We start from the raw sequence: 19080 nt of genomic DNA on the forward strand, positions 1-19080 counted from the left end.
CATCACCGCCCTGCTGCCTGGGGAGCCCCACCCCACCCCTTTCCTCTAGGCCTCCACCAAATCCCCAAGGTCTTGGAGTATGGGAGGAGCAACTCAAAATAGGATTTCTGAGGCTGGTGAAGAGGCCCCTGGGGGGCAGCTGGGGGCGTGGAGGGACCCAGAGGCATCTGCTGGATTTAGAATTAGATGGAATCTAAGATCTTCAAGTTCACCGCATTTTGGCTTTGTAGGCGGGAAAAAGAGGCCCGGCTGGGCAGGGCGGTGTTCAGGCTGACCAGCCAGCCAGCAGCCATGGCTCCCCCTTGAGAAGCCCAGGACACGCCAGTGGCAGGCTGGTCTCTGAAACTCCGTTGGCTGCCCCCAGCCTGCCCCTGAGGTCCCTGTGTTCCCCGGGCCTGGGGCAGCCTGGAGCTTGGCAATTGTGTTACTGCTCTGGGCCCCAAGTGGGAGCTGGACAGAAGCCAGCAGAGAATTGGGGAATCTCCTGGAAAGGTGTGGCGGAGGCCCCTCAACCTGCACCTAGAGGGCCCGAGGCTCCTGTAGGTTCACTCCTACCCCCTGGAATGTCATGCTTGGGCCCCAAGGCGGGACCAGGGGAGGAAGACCCCAAAAGGACTCCAGGAGCCAGGCGCCCCGAGACCACAGCTTCTGGGAGGTGGCTCTCTCTGCCTTCGGGAAACACCCTGCCGGCTCTCAGAGGGTGCGGACCCGCAGCTGGGCAGCTGAGCTGAGGGTGGAGGCCGGGAAGTGCCCCTGGACACCTGACCCCTGACCCAGGTGCAGCCTCAGGTCCTGGTAGGGCTTCTTCAGGACCCCAGGTGGTATATGTGTCATGATGCTTTCACATGTTCATTTTAAGGGATGGTTTGGGAGATCTACAATCAGATCCCAGCAGCCCTTGGCCACCAGCTGCCCAGCCTGATGGGAATACTGACATGGGGGTGATCAAGCGCACAGTTGCTGACATCAGACAGCATGAGTTCAAATCCCAGCTCCACCACTTAGAAGATGAGTGATGTACAATTTCCTAACCCCATTTCCTCAGCTGTCAATGGGCACAATACAAGTACCCCCAGGGCTGCTTGGGGCACACATTTAGTTAATCCAACTAAGGCGCTCAGTACCGGGCCTGGCTACAGGAGCTCTGAGTCGGCTACAGCTGCTGCTGGTCAGAGTGGCCTTTGGCCCCTGGACCTGCCGGTGGGAAGGCTGTGTGCCGGGGACACTCAAGGCACCCAGAGAGCACGGGGCTGGGCAGCTTCAGGGGCGGGGGGCGGGGGCCAGCGTTGGTGTGGGCCAGCCTCCAGGTCAGCTGGGAGCCCGGAGCCCTTGGGTTGAGCCCCTGCCGACCTCCCTCCCAAAAAGCGGTCAGCAGGGCTGGACATGGCCTCTTTAATGGAAGTCCCGGGGCCTGGGCTGCAGGGCTGCATGCTGCCCTCCGTTGCCAGGTGTGCTGGCTAGGGGCTCAGAAGATGTCAGGGACGATGTAGTCCGTGTGAACCCCGTCGATCAGCCCGGCCCCGTTGTTGTGGACGAACCAGCAGGTCACTTCAGCCCCGTGCCTGGGGTCCTTGCTGTAGTCTTTTTGTAAGCCCCTGGGGAGACAAGTCATCTGGGTCACCTTTTGGATCCTGCAGGGGCCCCCAACCCATGTGACACCTGGGGGAAGGCTGAGGGCAGAGGCACGGGGAGAGCGGCCTGCCCACCTGGTGACTGTCAGCCGGCGGCTCTTCACCACCACTGTGGCGTCTGTCTTTGTGGGGTCAGAGCTGGGATGCAGGTCAGACACTTTGTAATCCAAGGGGTGGAAGAACTGTCCTATAAAGGCACATCGGAGGCGGCAGTTACTGGCAGGGCCCTGCTCCTGCGTCAGGTTCAGGAGGCGCTCACTGGAGGTTTCAAGTTGCTTGAAAAATCCCTTGCAAGGGCTTGACTATTTCTGATAACCTTTGGCATGAAGGTTTGGAGGGCAGGTGCCCCTAGAGAGCAGGGTCTCCGGAAGGCTATGAGGAGGGCCAGGGTGGCCCATGCCCCGCCCCACCCAGGAGATCTCTGGGAGCCCACTGGGCCTTTCTGTTTGATAACTGGACCTTTGCCCGTTCACTCCCAGGCTCACTTGAGCTTTAGTTTCGCTGTGTTTGATCACAGCCTTTTTGACACCCTCACCGGAACAAGCCCTCTTTGGAGCTCTGAGCCTCAGAGGCCCTGTCGGGACCAGTGGGTCTGGTGCCCAGCTTCCACACCCAGCTCCACAGCTCTGCCCTCCCAGCCAGCCGTACCCAGCAGCCCGTGCGTCCGTGGCGACATCCGGTGACTGTCCAGCACGTAGAAGCCCAGGAAGTCCTGCTGAGCGGCATTCCCCTTCCACACCCGGTGCAGGACCACCTCGAAGGTGCCCCCATCCTCCAGGGACACTACCAGGTTCCTCTTCCTGTTGATGGTCACCACCACCCTGCAGGGCCGGGGCCGTGAGGGCAGATGTGGCTGCACTGCCCCCTCTCCAGTCAGCTGCCCTTGTCCGCTGGGGCCTAGCTGCTCTGCCTGCCCCCTCACCCCCTGAAGGTCAGGTGTCACTGCTCCTTCCCACATGCTGCTGTCATGTGAGGGGCCCTTCCAGTGTGCTGGACAGGCCTGTCCCGAGCCCTCCACGCAGACAGCCTCATTCAGTTCTCACTCATCCGGGGAGGTCTGAGGCTCAGAGAGGCTGAGTAACTTGCCCCAGGGCACACAGCTGGTAAGTGGCTGAGCCAGGACTTGGACTCTAGCCTGTCTAATGTCTTTGCCCACCTCTTCCTATAGCTCTGCTGCTTGGCATCAGGCTCTGGTACTTGGGAGAGTTTGTTGAATGAATGAATGAGGGAATGAAGGAACAAAGAGGAGACAAGCCTTATTAAGACTGGTGCCATACTACGAAGCCCAGAGAACTCTGGAGTTCAGCAGAGTAAGGGAGGAGGAAGGCTTCAAGGAGGAGGTGGCCTTTGTGCTGGGAGGATGAGTTAGCTTTGTTGGTGGAGATGGGGGTGGACTGCAGGGCGAGGATGCCCCGGAAGCACAGGCCTCCAGGCAGCCAGGCCCGGAGCAGGTGGTGGGAACTGGGGGAAATGGGTGGGGTGGTCCATGGGGTCCGACACATCTGCAGTCCCCACAGAGGCCGCACGGACATTACTCACATGGCTTTGGGGGCGAGGGCCCGGCAGGCTCTGGTGGCAGAGCTGGCTCTGGGGCTCTGCGCCTTGGCCTCACCGCACCCATCCCCGCCTCCCCCCAGGCCCTGGCACCAGCCCGTTACTCGTCCTGCCGCAGCGAAGCCTGGTCCCTCCAGGAGAACACGGGCCCGCCCGAGCCAGGGTTCAGTGTAATGTTCTGAGGAGTCACTTCCAGCTGGAAGCCTGTTGTGGGGTTTGCGATCCCCAGACGCCCGAAGTAAGTGCCCTCCTGCTGCCCAGGCCTCCTGGCCTTGCTGCCGATGAGCTGCCCATTTATTGAAAAGCCTGATGTGGGGCAAAGGGCCATGGGGTCAGGGAGGAGCCACCCCCCCCCCCCCGGTGCCTCCCAGCCTGCCCTTTCCCAGGCCCTGCCCCCATCCTGGGAGATCCCCCACACCTACCCAGGCTGGGCTGTCTCTGAGGGTCTCACCTCCCACGGGGAGCCTCAGACTCGTGCAGGCCACACAGGGCACTGCTTCCCTCCCTCCCCGACCCCACTCACTGTCCGCTACCCAGCCCTGTTCTGGGCGCTGAAGGAGGCCTTGCCTCCCTGAGGACAGGACTTGGCCTGCACCTTCTCTGTGGCCTGGTCCTGATGCGGGGGCGGGTCACCGTAGGTGCTGTGGACATGTTTGTGAGGCCTCCTCTGACCAGCACAGCCACAAAGCCCCTCACATGTCACCATCCCAGCACAGCACGTCTCGTGCTCTGAAATTGTCATCCGAGGGTCTGTCCTCCCCAAATCCCAGGGGAGGAGGGGCTTTGTCTGGGTTGCACTGCACCCCAGCCCCTAGCAGGTGCTCAGCAAATACACGCAGATGGCCTGACAGGACAGGGAGGGCGGGAGGAGCAGCCATCACCCACGCTCCTGGGGAGACGGGCTCAGGCGCATGCGGCCATGCTGCGGGGAGGCGGGACTGCTGCATGATTCACAGGACTTGGCGCAGAATGAAAACGGGGGACATGGGGTGGGCAGTGGGGGCCACCACCATCCTGTCCGTGGCTGACTGCCGAGGGCGGAGGAGCCCAGGCCTTCTGTGTGGCAGAAGGCGTGCCATCACCCGTACCTGTGTCAGGGTCCTGCACCAGGCTGAGGACCACACCAGGCTCCCCATTGATATTGAAGCACAGGGTGTCCTCTTTCTGGGGCACGTGGATGATGAAGTGGGGGTCAGTATCCACTGGGGGCATAGAATGGAGTGCATTAGATGGGGCACGGGGCAGATCAGATGGGGCCGGCCGGGGCCAAGGGTCCCCCTGAGGACTCACCCCCAGTCACTTGGTTGGGCAACTGCTGGACGCTGGAGCTGGGCTGAGTCGGAGAGGGCTGCAAGGCCGAGAGCACAAAAGCTGGCCGGCGAGAAGGATCGGCATTTAGAGGGAAGGGGGCTGGGACCCAGAGCCCTCGATGCCCGTGGGGTGTGCAAGCAGCAGTTGGCCCAGTGCGTGGGCTGGCTCCCTGTCTGTCTCCTTCCTCGGGGACCTGGTGGGGCTGGTGGCCTGGGGTGGGGGAGCCTGGCCCACGTCAGGGCGGCTATTCTGAGGGTTCCCAGGGGCAGGAGGAGGAAGGAAGCCTTGGGCTGTCATTTCCTCATCAGGCAAGTGGATGATAAGCTAGAGGCTTCGCTCAGGCCTCAGTGTGCAGCCTGAGGGACGGCAGCATGCAGGACAGAGCGGCAGAGTGGGCGTAGTCACAGGGCCACCACTTACTCCTCCTATTTCCCAGCATCTCTGTAGAGGACAACAGAGGACAGTGTCACCTTTGCCACCAGCATGAAAGGCATGGCCTCATTCCCCAGAGGCCCCCCAGGCCCAGAGGTGCACCATGGCTGGTGAGGCCCTCCTCCTGGGGGTCCCGGCCCACCCCCGGGGCTGGCCTCTTCACAGTCACACGCTCCCACGGAGGGCCGGAAGGAGCTGCGGCCTGCGCAGGGCTGTGGCGAAGTGGGGAGAGGCATCTCAGGGAAGCAAGGACCAGGAGAGGCTGGACGCGGAGGTTGGGGGGCGTGTGTGTAGGGTCTGGGTCTGGGAGCTGCAGCGTGTGTGGCCTGACCAGCCGCTGGAAGCCCCCCCACCGCAAAAAACAATGATTCAAAAACTCACCTGAAGGCAGAGAATCTGGAAGGGAGAGAAATGGAAGAGAATTGAAGCCCAGGAGGTTTTTGGCCCTCAGAAGCCCCCTCTGCAGAGCACATACCTTCTGGGGGCTTGTCAATGAGGGGCTCCAGGCCATCCTGGTCTGCCATGCCCCTGATGGTCATGGAGGTCAGTGGGGTCACGAACTGATACGCCAGCGACATCTGCAGGGCCCTGGCTGACAGGTCGGCCTTCTCGTCCCCCATGGACTTCATCCTGTGACACAGACACGGCTCCAAGCCCCCCAGCGAATGGGGCGCAAGGGACCTCATGATATAGAGACTTCCCGCAGAGAAAACCTGGTGATTTTAGGAGGCAGCTCCTGGGTGTGCCTCCGAAATACACAAAGGATTTGCCTCTAGGAGACTTGGGGCAAGTGGTCTGACCTCTCTGAGCCTCAGTTTGCTGTTAAATGGGGATAATGAGGAGGCTCCCCTGCACGTTGGGAGGATGCACCGGGCGTCTGGACGCAGCAGCCCCACAGTGAGGGCAAATAGTGGGCTGCCCTGTGCCAGCACTGGGCCCTGCCAGCTCTGTTGATGGGCTGGTTGATATTAACTCTGCGAGCAAAGCTGAAAGACAGGGAGTTTGACCTGCTCGCAACCTTGAAGGCCCAGAACCACCCCTTTCTGTTCACCTCGTCAGTCTAGAGGCCTGGGGTGGACAGTGTCTGCGTGGGGCAGCGTCGGGCTCCTACCGCTTGGCCAGCAGCTCCTGGATGGTGAGGTAGGCCCAGAGGCGCTCCACGTGGTTCTCCAGCATGTGGCCCCGCTCCTGAAGCAGCTTCTTCATCTCTTCCTCATCCACCAGGCAGCTGGTCTTGAACTCTTGGCCCTCCTGAGGGTTGCGACAGGGACAGGGGCTGGGTTCCATGAGGAGCACAGAGGCTGGCTGGAACTAGAGGCTCCGAGGGCCACTGTATCTGGTCTCTGTGGCATCACACTCGGCCTCCCCGCTTCCTGGCACTGCGCCTCTCATCCCCAGGCATCCACAAAAGCTTGCTGAGCACCCTCCGTGAGCCCCACCGGCCTAGGCCTAGGGATCCCAGGGGTGGGAGGACCAGGCCCTGCCCTCTCCCGGAGCTGCTTTCACCAGGCAAGGGCTTTGTCCGTCCACCCACCGCAGCACATGGGCGTGCTTCTCTCGGCAGCTGTAATCAGGGGCATCGCTTCCCCAGGGCGTCCTGCCCCAGGCACTGCGTGTGTGCATGCACCACAGGGGCGCTCCATGTACCCCATAGGACCTCCGTCCATCTCCCTCCCGTGGTTCAGAGGAGACAGACCTTGAGAGCTGGACCCGTTTGCTCAAGGTCACCCCTCTGGTCAGTGTGGATGCAGCCCCAACTTCAGCCTTTCTCAAAGCCCAAGTTCTGAACCCTCAAACACACTCAGGGCCCAGGGCAAGGTCCAGGTCTCAGGCACACACACCCCGCACCGAGGCACCAGGCTGGATGCATGGCAGGTGTCAAGTGTGGAGGCAGAGGCTGGGCTCTTGCTCTCAGGCCTTGGGGGGAATGATGTGAGGAGCAGCAGGCGGTCCATTCGGACCAAGGGGCTACAACTAATCAGGGCCACGCAGCCCCATCCCAGCCTGTCCCTGGGATGCCTGCTTGGAGGGATGTTTGGGCCTGGGGGGGGTATGGCATGCTGCAGGGGAGGGGGCACCACTCCGGGTTCAGACTGGCCCCGGAAAGGGGTGGGGAACAGTGTGGTCCAGTCAGGAGCCTCTGGGTGCTGCCCAGCCTCGCCACCCTTCGCAGCCCACCACTTACTCCACGGGCCTGCACGTCAGCCTTGAAACTGCTCAGTTTATGGTCAGCGATGCGCCCAGCCACCATGATCTCCGAGCCTTCATAGTACTGTTTATGGCGGTTCTGGGTCACGGCTGAGACGCTATCCCGGGGGTAGTGCAACTCCACATCCACCAGCAGGGGGTTGGCTACCTGGTTATAGAAACCCTGCAGGGGTGGGAGGCACAGCCTCAGAACTGATGGGTTCCCTTGGACACCCAGTGAGGAAACCTATTCACAGCGTGGTGTGTCAAGATCCCCACGTTACAGAAGGAATCGCAGGCTCATGCAGCTAGTTCATACTCCATGCCAGAGCTCTCTCTGCTCCTCTAGGCTGAGGGGCAAATGGCTACCAAGGCTGGGCTCCCCATGGCATGCTGTTGGTGGTGCAGTTTGGGGGGACCTGCAGCTGCTGGGTGGCATCATGGTCCTCGTAGATCCTCTGGGCCCGTCCGTTGTTCTCCATGGACATGACCTCCAGGAAGTTGAAGTCCAGGTTGTGGCCAAAGCCCAAGTTGTAGAGCGGGAACCTGCCCCGGATGGTGTCGCGGGCATTCTTGAGGATTTGGGGACGGTCCGTCACCCCTGCAGCCACACACCAGGGCAGTGACAGGACACCGGCTCTCAGCAGTGGGGCCTGCCTCCTGGCTCAGAACATCTCCAGTCCCCACCAGCATCCTGGGGCCATGCCTTCTGCTGGCTTACCCGGGCAACTGTAACAGCGGCTCGCGGCTCCTGGCAGGCCCCGGCCATCTACATGGCTCCAGCACAAGCAGCTCTGAACCCTCCCATGGAGCCTTGCCATGGCCTGAGAGGCCCCCATGCCCTTTCCACCCTGGCTTCACCTATTCTGCACATGCCTGTAGTGCCCAGGCACCTCTTCCAGACTGAGCTCAAGGTCACCTCTTCCAGGAGGCCTTCTGGGACTCTTCCTGGGCCAGTCCCTTGTCTCCTGGCACCCTGTTCTTTCTGGACCCTCAACAGAGCATCTGCTCCTGGGCCCGCCTCTCCCAGTGGGCCTGGGCTCCTCAAGGGCAGACGTGCCTTGTTTTCTGTATCACTTCTTAGCCCATAGGTAGTGCTGAATACATAGTTCATTAAACTCAACCCCGGGATCCTGCCCATTCTCCCAGGCCCCGTGCAGCCTGTGTCATGCAGAAACCTCCCCAGTTTCCCGACTCAGGACAGAAATATACCTTGGAGCTCCTCAGACTTACGGTGTTTACTCTGCTTTGACCCCAGTGCTTAACTTTGCCCTAAGCCTCTGTGGCGCCCCACCCCCACCCCGGGCCCCTAGCCCCAGGGGTTGGGTCTCCAAGGCCAGCCTGCTTGCCTCCCCTTCACTCACCCTCTGTGGGCTCGCCATCTGTCAGCATGATGAGCACTGAGGCGTGGTCCTTGAGTCCCGGGAGGCTCCCCTGAGCTTGGTTCAAGATCTCAATTCCCCGGAGCAAACCTCCATTCAGGTTTGTGGCTGCACAGGAAAGAAAGCAGACCCGTGCGTGCCCTCATTCCATGGGGACAGAAGCAACGTCAGGTGGCCTGAGAGCCCTGCCCTTACCCCCAGCCAGATCAAAGCGCCGCACAAAGTCCTGGGCTGCTTGCATGTTGGCGGCAGAGGCCGGCACCAGCGAGTCCCGCCACGATTGCACGTCAGACCCAAAGAGGACCAGGTTGAAGTAGTCGCCTGGCCGCATGTCCCCCAGGATTTTAAGGAGCGCCTCCTTGGTCTGTAAGAACAGGACAGCCACTGGAGGGACAGGCCCCCAGTCAGTGCCTCCCATCAGCTCCAGATACCCAGTTCAGAGATCCACGGGTACACGGTGGACAGGCAGGAGGGGAGGGACAGGGCAGCCACGTGGTGCCAGGCGAGGAGCATCCTGCAGCACCCTGAGGGTGAGCGAGGGGACGGAGAAGGCAGAGGCGCCCAGCCTGGGGAGAAGAAATGACTAGGAGCTGGAGTGGGCAGCATTCGGGCAGGAGACCACAGTGGGCTGAGTTCCTAAACCTCTGCTTGTCTGGCTGTGGCTGCCCTGCACCCTGGACAGGCGCCCAGTGCTCGCTGGGCAGTGGGCTGTGCCTGCTTCAAGTCACCTCCCCTGGACGGCCACAGTTATCCCTGGCACCTGCAGTGTGCAGGCTCTGTCACCCAAGCACTCCCCCAGGGAAAAGCCACCACCCTGTGGGCGCTGGTATCGTTCCTGCTTTGCCATTGAACAGAAGTGAATGCCTTTGCCCACCGGTGCCCAGTGAGGAAGAGGCTGATTCCAGAGCCCTAACCACTGGATGTCCTGCTGAGTCACCCTGCCTCTGACCGGGAGCAGAAATCCCACACCCAGACTCTGGCAACAAAACCAGGGTGGGGTGGGGTGGGTGATGGGCCGAGGCGGTTTCTGCTGGTGACCTGTTTAAAGCCACAGTTTACCTGCTTCAATTTCTGGCCTTCCATGGAGGTGCTGATATCAATCACAAAAACCACGTTCTTGTTCAGGTTTGTCAGGTTTTGGGGGGCAAAGAAGTGAGCAAAGTGATTGCTGGCGACCTGAAACAGAGAGGAAGGGGTGAGGCGTTGCTCACCAGCACCCTGCCTGCCCTCAGAGTCTTGGACCAGAAACTTCAGGCTTACCAGGAGGTCACAGGGCTTGTCTCGATTGACATCATAGGTCACCTTGAAGTCCCCATTCAGCAAGGATGTGGAGCACGTGGGGCAGGATTGCTGCTGGCCCACAGTGGGGCGGAAAAGCACATGACCCTGGAACCAGCGAGGGTGTGAGACGTTTACTGGTTTGCAGCCACAATCCAGATGTTTGCAAAGACAACATAAGGTAGGGGTGTGTGTGTGTGTGTGTGTGTGTGTTGCATGGGCATGGACATGAGTGTGGTGGGCCCCTCACCGAGCTGCTGAGAGTATACACCTATTAGTGACAGGAGAGAAGACCTGTTTCTTTGCTTATATGTTTCTGAAGCACTGGGATTTTCTACAACAAGCCTCACACTTCGGGTACAAAACAAAAAAATAATAGCAGTGTGAGAGCACGAGAGACATCAGCCAACTCAAAACTGGCCCATAAAAAAAGCAAACGGTGTGCTGGAAAATAGAACCTGCCTGGACAGACATAGGGCAGAGGCTGGAAGGAAGGACCCAGCGTGGGAGCTGAGGTCTGCTGTGACTTGGTGCTGGTGCTGGGGGATGCTAGGGATGGTTTGCGCCTGACACTTTCTAAACCTCTGTACATCCCACATTTTCTTGAAAGACTTATTTTTACTTTTTGTTTGTTATAAAAGCAAGATATGCTCATAAAAAAAACTTGAAAATAATTGTTAGGAAGACAAAGACCCATTCCCTTGGCCCCCATCTGAAAGCAAGCATATTTGCTAACACTCCAGGTATCATGTTTTGTTTAAACAGAACCCCTCCTGAGCTCTAAGACACATTTCTTTTTGGTGAATTGTTATGGAGTCCCAACCAAAGGGAGACGGAAGTAAACGGTTTGCTCCTGGCTCCAGCTGAGGGCAAGTTAGAAGTAGGGTCATAGCTGAGTGTCACCCACCCACAGGCCACAATCCTCCAAGATCTGGGGAAGGGGCTCCTGCAAATGGGTGGCAAGCGGCTGCATGAGCCAAAGGCCTTTCCAAACCTAATTATGTTTCCAAGAACAGTGGAGCTTGGAATTCCAACCACAAGAGCATCTGGGGTTTGCCTGTGTGCTCTCTATTTCCCTGAATGCCTCCCCGTGGATGTGAGACAGGCAGAGAAGAAACTGAGGCTCAAGCAAGCCAGCAGCTGGCCCAGACCAGCTGTGTGGGCACCTCCCCAGCCTCAGCTTGGACGCTTTTCTAAGTTGCTCTGAGAATCAGGAGTGCTGAGTTCCCCTGGGATGCCCACCACAAAACCTCTCACCCCTGTGCCAGGCGACCTGCAGCCCCTGCCTGCTTCCTGGCCAAGCCTGGACACTCCACAAGGGGTCAGGCCAGGCTGAGACGTCCGGAGTGTCACCCACAGCCACCCACGCACCTTCTTCCCTGAGAAGGACTTCTTGATGAGTTGGGCCTCCAGTTCCTTAGGGAGGAAGGAGGCATGGGCATCCAGCTTGCTGATCCCCTGGGGCTCAAAGATGTCCACGTCGATCTGCATCGGTGAGGCAGTGCCTGCACTGAGGCTCCCATGGGGGCCCTCGCCAAGGCTCAGCCGAGAGTCAGCACGTGTCCTGGCCGCCTACTGTGTCAGCCCCCACCCAGCCCTCTGCACAGGGCCTGGCCTGTCTGGCATAGGCACTCAAACATATTGGCCAGATGAAAGTGCATGCCCGCATGCCTCAGCTCAGCGGCCGCCGCGAGGCCAGCGACCAGCACAGCCCCTCAGGCTGCCCAGGACTTGCTGATTTACGAACTGCTAGACGTTCAGCAGTGCTCATGATCCTTGCGGCTGTTCCTGATCCGCAGGAATCCCCAGCCCACAGATGAACAAGCTGAGGCTCGGAGAGGAGGAGGCTGGCTGGTTCCGGGAGCTCCTCATCAGAGGCAGTCCCCTCCCTGTGTGGGCAGGCCCAGGAGGGCCCACGCTGGGAGCTGGGCTGGCGCTCAGAGCCACAGTGAGGGGCAGGAGCCCTGTCCCGAGATTGCTCCCTGGCGTGGGGTCCCCTGCAAGCTACCTCAAAGTGATGCACGAGCTGCTTGGGCTTGACCTTGACGTCGATGGTGTACTGGGCAAGTTTGCGCTTCAGCACCTCCTCATAGGTCAGCCGGAAGGTGGCCTTGCTGCGGGGCCCCACGGTGATATGGATGGTGAACCGCTCCATCGTTCTCCCTGATGCCCTGGACATGCCACCAGGGGCAAAATCAAGCAAATGGCAAGTGACCTGTGGGTCCCTGTCACCTAAAGCATGGACCTCAGAATCAGTGTCTTGTATTTTAGTGCTACCAGGTTTCCTTGACCCTCCCCCACCCACCGCGCCTTAGCTGGCTGGTAAGGGTCAGGGCCCACTTCCCCTGGAGGCTGGTTTGGGGACAGGCAGGTCAACACCAGCCCCGTCCAGCACACCAGTGCCAGCATGTGGGTGTGGGCAGTTTGCTCGCTTCCCATTAGCCTGAGGCTGCTCTCCACACGGCCACCTTGCAGCCCTCAGAGCTGTCCTTACTCGGGAGCACCAGAGACCGGGCCTCAGGGTCCAGGGCTCACCGGACAAGGCCAGCATTCTCTCCTGAGATGGCTGCTTTCCGGTACTGCTTCCACGCAGTGGCTTTGTCCTTTATGTCTCCGATGAAGGCGCTTCCGTCTGCTGTGCTGCAGGGAGGAGAAGGTCTCGAGGAGGCGCCCCTGCTCGGGCACCCGGGACCTTCCCTGGAGGTGCGCCCAGCCCAGACCCCGAGGAGGCCCTGTCCAGGTGGCTCGTGGCAAGCCATTCCTGACTGCCCACCACCACCTGCAGAGTTGCTCAGGGGCCCTGTGGCAGTGAGGTGGGCAGCCATGCCACAGAGCCCAGCGAGAAGCCTTGGGCCCCAGGCTGGAAACGTACTATCAGAGTCCCCAGCTACTCTCCCAGATGGGAGCCCAGGACGACTACAAGGCTTGCTCATCCCCTCAGTGCTGGAGCAGACTCATGGCCCTTTGGGCAGTGAGCTGGTCCCCACTGCCTGGCCACTCCGGGCCGTGGTTTCAGGCTGGGCCTGGCAAGCGGGCAGCTCTGCGTGTGGGAGTCAGGCGGGCACGTACATGGCGAAGTCGCTGATGAAGGCCGTCTTGGGGATTTCCACGTCAAAGGCCACTTCCTTGGCTTCATCGGCGCTGTTGACCACTTGGCTGGTGATGACATAGTGGGCGAAGCGAGAGGTGACTTTGCAGTTGACTTTCAAACTCCGGATGACCACGCCATCGACAGTCTAAAGCGAGATGTGAAGGAATTGAGTCTGGGATGGGGGTGTCCTACAGCGAGGTGCTGGGGCTCCACACCCAGCTCGGGTGCCGGGTCCTCAGAGAGCATAGCAGAGCTCCTGGGAAGGAGGGCCCACCCCTCTCTCTCTGCCTGAGACCGTGCATCGGGGCCTGACATGCATGGGAGAGCAGCCCACTTCTGGAGGACGGGGGTGCTTCTGCCCAGGGCACTGATGGCGGGCACACCCCCGAAGCCAGGGGGAAGCAGGCTGCAGTGATGGCCCCTCCCAGGCCCCTTTGCTGAGAGTCTCACTCACTGTGTCCACAGTCTGTCGCTTCTGTAAAACAAAAGCAGGGCCAGTGAGCATGGGAATGCTCAGGGGACCACAGCCTATTGTCAAGGGATGGGCGCGGGATGGAGCCTGTGTCCTTCACCCTTGGCCTCACCTCCCGGTGATGCTGGAGGTCGCCTCTCCACTCAGACATGGTCGGGGGGGTGAGGGGAGGCCCCGGCCCAGACCCCTGGGCTGAGGGTCTGTATCCCTCGGGGGCCCCCCCCGCACCTAGCTGCCTGTTCCAGGTCTGAGGGTTTACCCACATACCTTGTTGCTTTTGGGTCTGTCTGTGGGTGAACCCTGGGCAGGCATAGCCTGCAGGGCCAGGAGGGATGCCAGGTGCACGAACAGCAGCACCCGTGGCCCCATGGTGCCGTCCGTGGGCTCAAGGCTCCTGCTGCCTTGTCACCCCATTCAGATCATTAATCAGTAAAGTGCTGGATAAACATGGATTAAACATTAGACAAGGTGAAGGCAAATATTACAGTTTGGAGGATCAAAAATTGGCCGTGAAAACTTTCTCCTTGGGGGGATGCCCGGCTGTGTAAACTCCCGACGAGACACTGGTTGTGCCTCACTGCACAGACCTGCACCGGCCAGTGTGAATTGTGCAGACCCTGACAGCTCACCCATCCTGGGCCAGGCACAGGGCAACACCCTGATATGGTGACGTGTGCCAAGAAGCCACACTTAAAATGGATTTCTAAACCTCATTAGGTTCTAGTTTCAAAATTCTTCAGATATAAACACATGTTTCTGGCAGTGACCCTTCAGCCAGGGAGGCTGACACTGCGTGCTGGAAAGACAGCCATGTCTCTGATGGAACAGCGCTGGAGGGGTTGCACCAGTGTGGTCTGCATGGTCCGGGGATGCGCAATGGGTGATCCCCGTAGCCTCGTCTCTCGGGACCATCTCGCCCACATTTGGAAAGAGGATCAGAAGCTGGCCTCCTGCTCCTCCACCTGGGCAGGAATGCCTGGCAGGTGAAGGTGAGACAAAGATGGACACCATGTCTTCCTAATGGAGAGCTGGCTGTGTCGCCATTGCTCTAAGCCCTGTTATGGTCTCATTTTATCCTCACGGTGTTCCTGGGACACAGGTCCCATGGCAAGTGACAGAACAGGTATTCAAACCCAGATCTTGTAGACCCCAAAGCCCAGGCCTATTATGTCATGGCTGAGTGTGCCCTACATTACTAGGAACACGGGAGAAGTGGAGTCAAAGACCCCAGAGATCCCTCTTGTAGAAGCAGTTTCTTAATTGTTATGCCCAAGACCTCTCTGTCCCCCACAGCCACAGCACATGGGGCAGACAGAGCCCGGGTCAGCCCACTCTGTGACCCTGACAGGGGAGAGGGGCCCACAGGCTTCTTTTGATCTCTGTTTGCTGGTCCTGGACTTTGTCTCACAGAGCAGCTTCCAGGAAAGAGTTGATTGTCCCCAGGCCTGAGTGACCTTCTGGCCTTTGTGGCAGATGAGATGCATCAGCAGGAACCTGTACATGAGGTTCTGTGATTTCCTGCCCCAGTATCAGCCCAGCCTGGTGGTGGGTTGGGTACAGTGCCGGGCAAGGGGACACCACAGTGCTGAACCTTGAGTGTCTCTTTGCCTTTAGTGAGCCGATGCCTTGGGAAGAGGTGTCAGACACGTTCCAGAGAGCCCCAGGAGTGGTCAGAAGCTAGAGAGGAGCTTGGAGTTGCTGACTGACCTGGGAGGTGGGGCTCGTCTCCACAGGACGCAGGAGCCGTCACCTGGACCGGTGCCTGGGAGCTGGAGCAGGGCTTGCGAGGGGAGGTGGGTGGGGGAGGGGAGGAAAGCAGAGAAGTCGGTGTGCAGTGGGCGAGGGAGGTGTCTGTCTGGTGGCAGCAGAACATGATGAGGAGGGTGGGGAAGGAGACTGGCAAGTTGTGTGGGACCGGCTGGCACAGCACTGTGAAAGTGGCCAGGCTTTTGGGTGGGGAACCCTGAAGATACTTTGAGCAGGCTTGTGGCAAGATCAATCCTGGGCTGTGGGGAGATGGCTACCCTTAGCCTGGTCCATACAAGATGCTAGAAATGCATGTGATGCCTCAGAGGAGGAGGGAGCGTACGGGGTGAGCTACCAGCGACTCATGCCTGCCCTGCTTCTCCGTGCCTTTTGTGTCCTCATCCTCGTATGGCTCACGGGTACCCCCAAGAGACAGATACTGTCACTGTCCCCGTGTTGCAGAGGACTCACCTGAGGAGGTGGGGGGTGGGGGGTGGGGTGCAGAGAAAGCAGCTGAGGCCACTGAGGATTGAGCCTGGAGGCCTGAGAGGCTGTTTGTGCTGCTGGGGGAGGGGGCAGCACACAGGCCCAGACCTCTCTGAGCTGTGCCCACACCGCCAACTGCCTGCTTCATTTGCTCGGAGCCCCTCCACCTGTTATGTCCAAATGGCACTCATGGCCTTTCTCTCCCACTCCTGTGCCCACCACCAGGCCTCGTTTCCTCCTAGTTGTTCCCCCCAGTGAAGGCCCCCAGCATCCACCCAGGCACCCAAGCCAGAAAGCTGGGCGGCATCCTGGACCCCCTCCCCAGCCTCCCTATGCCCAGCTATCTTTTTTTTCCAAATTCCCATCACTATCATGTCCACGTCACCCTCATCTCCCACCCAATGGCTGCTCCCCTTGCTTCGTTATGCTCCTACAGTCCACTCTGTGGCAGCAGCCGAAGTCATCACTTAAGAAGGTTGATTTGCTCTAGGCCTTTCCCTGTCTGACCCACTTCCAGGTCCTGAGTGATCTGGCCCTGGACACCCATGTCACCAAGCCCATGGCTCCTCAGGTTCTCCCAGCATCCACCATAAGAGACTTTTTCCCAATTGTGTAGGTGGGTGCTTTCTCATCCATTCAGTCGTCAGCCCCCAGTTCATCCATTCACGCCTGCTGAGTGCCAGCCCCATGCCAAGTGCTGGGTCTGGGTGCCAAAGCAGGCAGGCCTGGCCCAGTCCTCAGGGAGTTCACACTGCGCTGTGAAGCGGGCAGGACAAAACAATTCTACTGGGTCTTAGCACACGGTGGGTGCTCCCTCTGCTGAAAAAGTTTTCTTTCAGACTTCCACTCAAGCAATGCTTGCTCGGGGCAACACTCTGGGAGCTCAGGCTGGGCCTGAATACCGTTCTGCCCAACACTGAGCCCAATTGGCAAGGATAACTTGTTAGTACACTTCATTGGCAAATGGCCATCTCCCTCTTCAAGTGGACGCCCACAGGGGCAAGACTTTGTCTGACTTGTTCACTTTGTGCCTGCACCATGCAGGCCCACCCTAGGTCTGTAGAGGGAATTGTAGAGTTGGTGAAGAGCAATCTGGAGATGGCGAAAAGCAGAGGGCAGAACCCAGAACCCTGGGAAACCTCAAACCCGAGGGAAGCAGGGAAGTCAAGAGAACAGGAGTAGACAAGGGGGCAGGAGAACTAGGAAACTTCTAGAGACCAAGAAAGGAGGGGATTCACTAGAAGGGCAAAGGTGGCTGAGGGAAAGAGGGGTGGATGAAGACTAAGAAAAGCACCAGGGGGATGAGTCATTTTTGGAAAAGCTGTCTTGGGGTCAGGTAGGAGCCAAGGGACTGGCTGGAACAAATGGTAAATTCTTTTGGCAGCTTGTGCTTTCATAGGCAGGCCTTTTAAGGGGTGCGGGGCTTCTCCCAAGGACACTGCCAGCTGTCAGAAACCATGCCAGAATGTGGTCACTCAGTGCAGGGGGTTTGGTGGAGTTCTGATGAGGCTTTTTGGCAGTTCTCAGTAGGCAAGCTCAAGCATTCAGGGTTCACCAAAGTGTACTGATAGCTTCAATTTATTTTGAAAAGCATCATAAATAAGATGGATCGCTGGATACATACGCTAATCATCGCGTGATAAAGCAAATACGACAAATGTTACTTGTAGAATCTAGTCTGTCACCCCTATTAAGTGCGAACTTCAGGAGGGGAGGGACTTTGTCGGCCCGGCACATGGTAGGTGGCCAATCAATATTAGTTGGATGAGTGAATAACATTTGCAAGGGACTTACAACGAGTAAATAAACGCCCAAAGAGGGTAAGCTTGCACCACGTTGCCGCGGCCAGCACCCCGGAAGTCCCGCGAGCCGAGACCGCGCGCGCGCAGGGCCCGGGGGAGTCTCTCTGGCCGCCTGGCTCGGTGGCCGGTCCTCCCGGGCCGCCGGCGCATGCGCGGGGCTGCTCGGGCCCGGATTGCTATGGCAGCGGCGTCGCCGTGGGTCAGGCCCCCGCGCTCGCGCCGGGGCCCGGCTGTCGCAGCAGTGGTTGGCGCCTCAGCCTCTCGGGCATGAGCGGGGCCTCCCGCCGCTGCCGCCGCATCCCGACTGCCGGCCCCTCGCCGGGAACATGCCCCTGGCCGCCTACTGCTACCTGCGGGTCGTGGGCAGGGGCAGCTACGGGGAGGTGACGCTCGTGAGGCACCGGCGGGACGGCAGGCAGGTCGGCGGGGTTGGGGCGCCGCAGGGGCGGGGGCAGGCCGAGGCCGCCGTCCAGAGGCCAGGCCCGGGGGGTCCGAAAGGACCCGCCTGGAGGGCACTTAATCAGGGAAGCCGTCGCAGACCCCCGCGTAGGCCAGGCCTTGCTGCGATTGGCCCCAACTGCCGGTAGGCCTAGTAGCGCTACTTGCTTGCTCGGTCTACCCTCCGCCTGACGCTTCCGCGAGAGCGGGCTTTCCCCGTACCTAACAGCGCCGGGCAAGTGTCGCCCCTTGATGAAAGGCCCCATACGTCTGGCCTGGACTCACTTGAAATGCATCACCTTCCCGCCAAAGCGTCCCTCACAGTCCGCATTTCAGTGACCACCGCTACCAACCAGCCAGCCGCCCAAGCTGGACACCCCTGGGGGTCATTCCTGACTCCTGCCACACCCATATTCATCTGTCCGCTGGCCAGCAGGCTTCTGCCCCAACTCACTGGTGCCACCCGACCCGGGACACCTTTCCGGGGCGACGGCCCAGGCCTCCCGCTGGGCCTCCCTGCCACCTGACTTGCTCTTCTCCAATCGGTCTGCTGTGGTTTGAAGCATACTTAATGTTATCAAAACTTTGTTAAAGCACTTTATCCCATTACCCTCAGGTTATGAGACAGCTCTTTAATAGGGTTTGTAAGTAGGGTAACCATATAATGTACCAAATGGGATAATTTTGAAACTGAAAGGCGGCGCTACTAATAATTACACCAGGACAATGGGACTGCCCCAGACAAGCTGAGAGAAGACATCCCCCTAAGTATAAGGCCCTCTTACCTACCCTTTTCCACCTTGTGTCAAGTGCTGGTGGCTCTCTGCCTGGAACATAAGGTCAAGCATCAGAGATTTATTCAGTAGGCAGTGGTTGGGGTGTCATTGGATATTTTGAGCGGAGAATAGGGGAACTGGCAATAATAATAGCACCTCACATTTGAGCAGCAGTTGACATTTTACAAAGTACGTTTATGTATGTGTTTGTTGAATTATAAATTGTATGGTCTTTCAGTTGATTGAGGGCAATGCATCAGGTGTTAGAGGATATTGATTTTTTTTTAAGTGGGAATAATTTTGTATGTTCAGGATCAGTGATTTTTAACCTGATCCCTCTGAGCATTCTAATGTAAGCTATGGACTCATGGCTGCAGATGTATATTCAAGCCGTATTTAATGCACCTTTTTAGGGGCAACTTCTAGGTTAAGGAATTTCTAGCAGATTTTATGATTGATCCAGTGATATATTAATATGGACTCATTTTTTAGCC

General features: G+C 59.0%; 2 protein-coding genes across 7 annotated transcripts in view; one reads left to right on the plus strand and one right to left on the minus strand.

The window, feature by feature from the left end:
• Positions 1-1378: 1378 nt before the first annotated feature.
• ITIH1 (inter-alpha-trypsin inhibitor heavy chain 1) lies at positions 1379-13768 on the minus strand. 2 transcript variants are annotated; one of them, XM_036878191.2, is made up of 22 exons: positions 13606-13768; positions 13321-13341; positions 12845-13011; positions 12311-12415; positions 11784-11946; positions 11147-11260; positions 9758-9883; positions 9557-9673; positions 8693-8861; positions 8480-8605; positions 7535-7716; positions 7114-7299; positions 6040-6179; positions 5404-5558; positions 5310-5324; positions 4917-4937; positions 4476-4556; positions 4274-4387; positions 3290-3491; positions 2280-2452; positions 1707-1818; positions 1379-1595 (listed from the first exon to the last, which is right to left on the minus strand). In XM_036878191.2, exons 1-22 carry the CDS (start codon positions 13705-13707, stop codon positions 1466-1468), a joined length of 2721 nt encoding a protein of 906 aa, XP_036734086.2. In that variant the 5' UTR covers positions 13708-13768; the 3' UTR covers positions 1379-1465. The 2 variants fall into 2 exon arrangements, with proteins under 2 accessions (XP_036734086.2, XP_036734085.2); XM_036878190.2 differs by lacking the exons at positions 13321-13341; positions 13606-13768 and having other exon boundaries at positions 12311-12987.
• A 1114-nt stretch (positions 13769-14882) lies between these two features.
• NEK4 (NIMA related kinase 4) overlaps positions 14883-19080 on the plus strand; it is a 29074-nt gene continuing 24876 nt past the window's right edge. Inside the window, exon 1 of one of the 5 annotated variants that reach the window (XM_036878201.2) lies at positions 14883-15052. Coding sequence is in view for 3 of the 5 variants with exons in the window: in XM_036878200.2 (XP_036734095.1) it covers positions 17699-17791 (93 nt within the window). In the remaining 2 variants the exon portion in view is untranslated. Of the gene's footprint in view, positions 15053-17496; positions 17792-19080 lie in introns of those variants that run through there. The other 4 variants (XM_036878200.2, XM_036878203.2, XM_036878198.2 and 1 more) reach the window with 4 other exon arrangements.

Source organism: Manis pentadactyla, chromosome 1 (genome assembly GCF_030020395.1).
Source record: "Manis pentadactyla isolate mManPen7 chromosome 1, mManPen7.hap1, whole genome shotgun sequence".
NCBI lineage: Eukaryota > Metazoa > Chordata > Mammalia > Pholidota > Manidae > Manis > Manis pentadactyla.

Coding starts and splice junctions, on each gene's coding strand:
- ITIH1 (XM_036878190.2), bottom strand. CDS start 12,708: ATGAGCAAGCCTTGTAGTCGTCCTGGGCTCCCATCTGGGAGAGTAGCT. Junction 8,606..8,692: donor GCGCTTTGATCTGGCTGGGG/GTAAGGGCAGGG, acceptor TTTCCTGTGCAG/CCACAAACCTGAATGGAGGT. Junction 3,492..4,273: donor GGTGCAGGACCCTGACACAG/GTACGGGTGATG, acceptor GCCCCACATCAG/GCTTTTCAATAAATGGGCAG.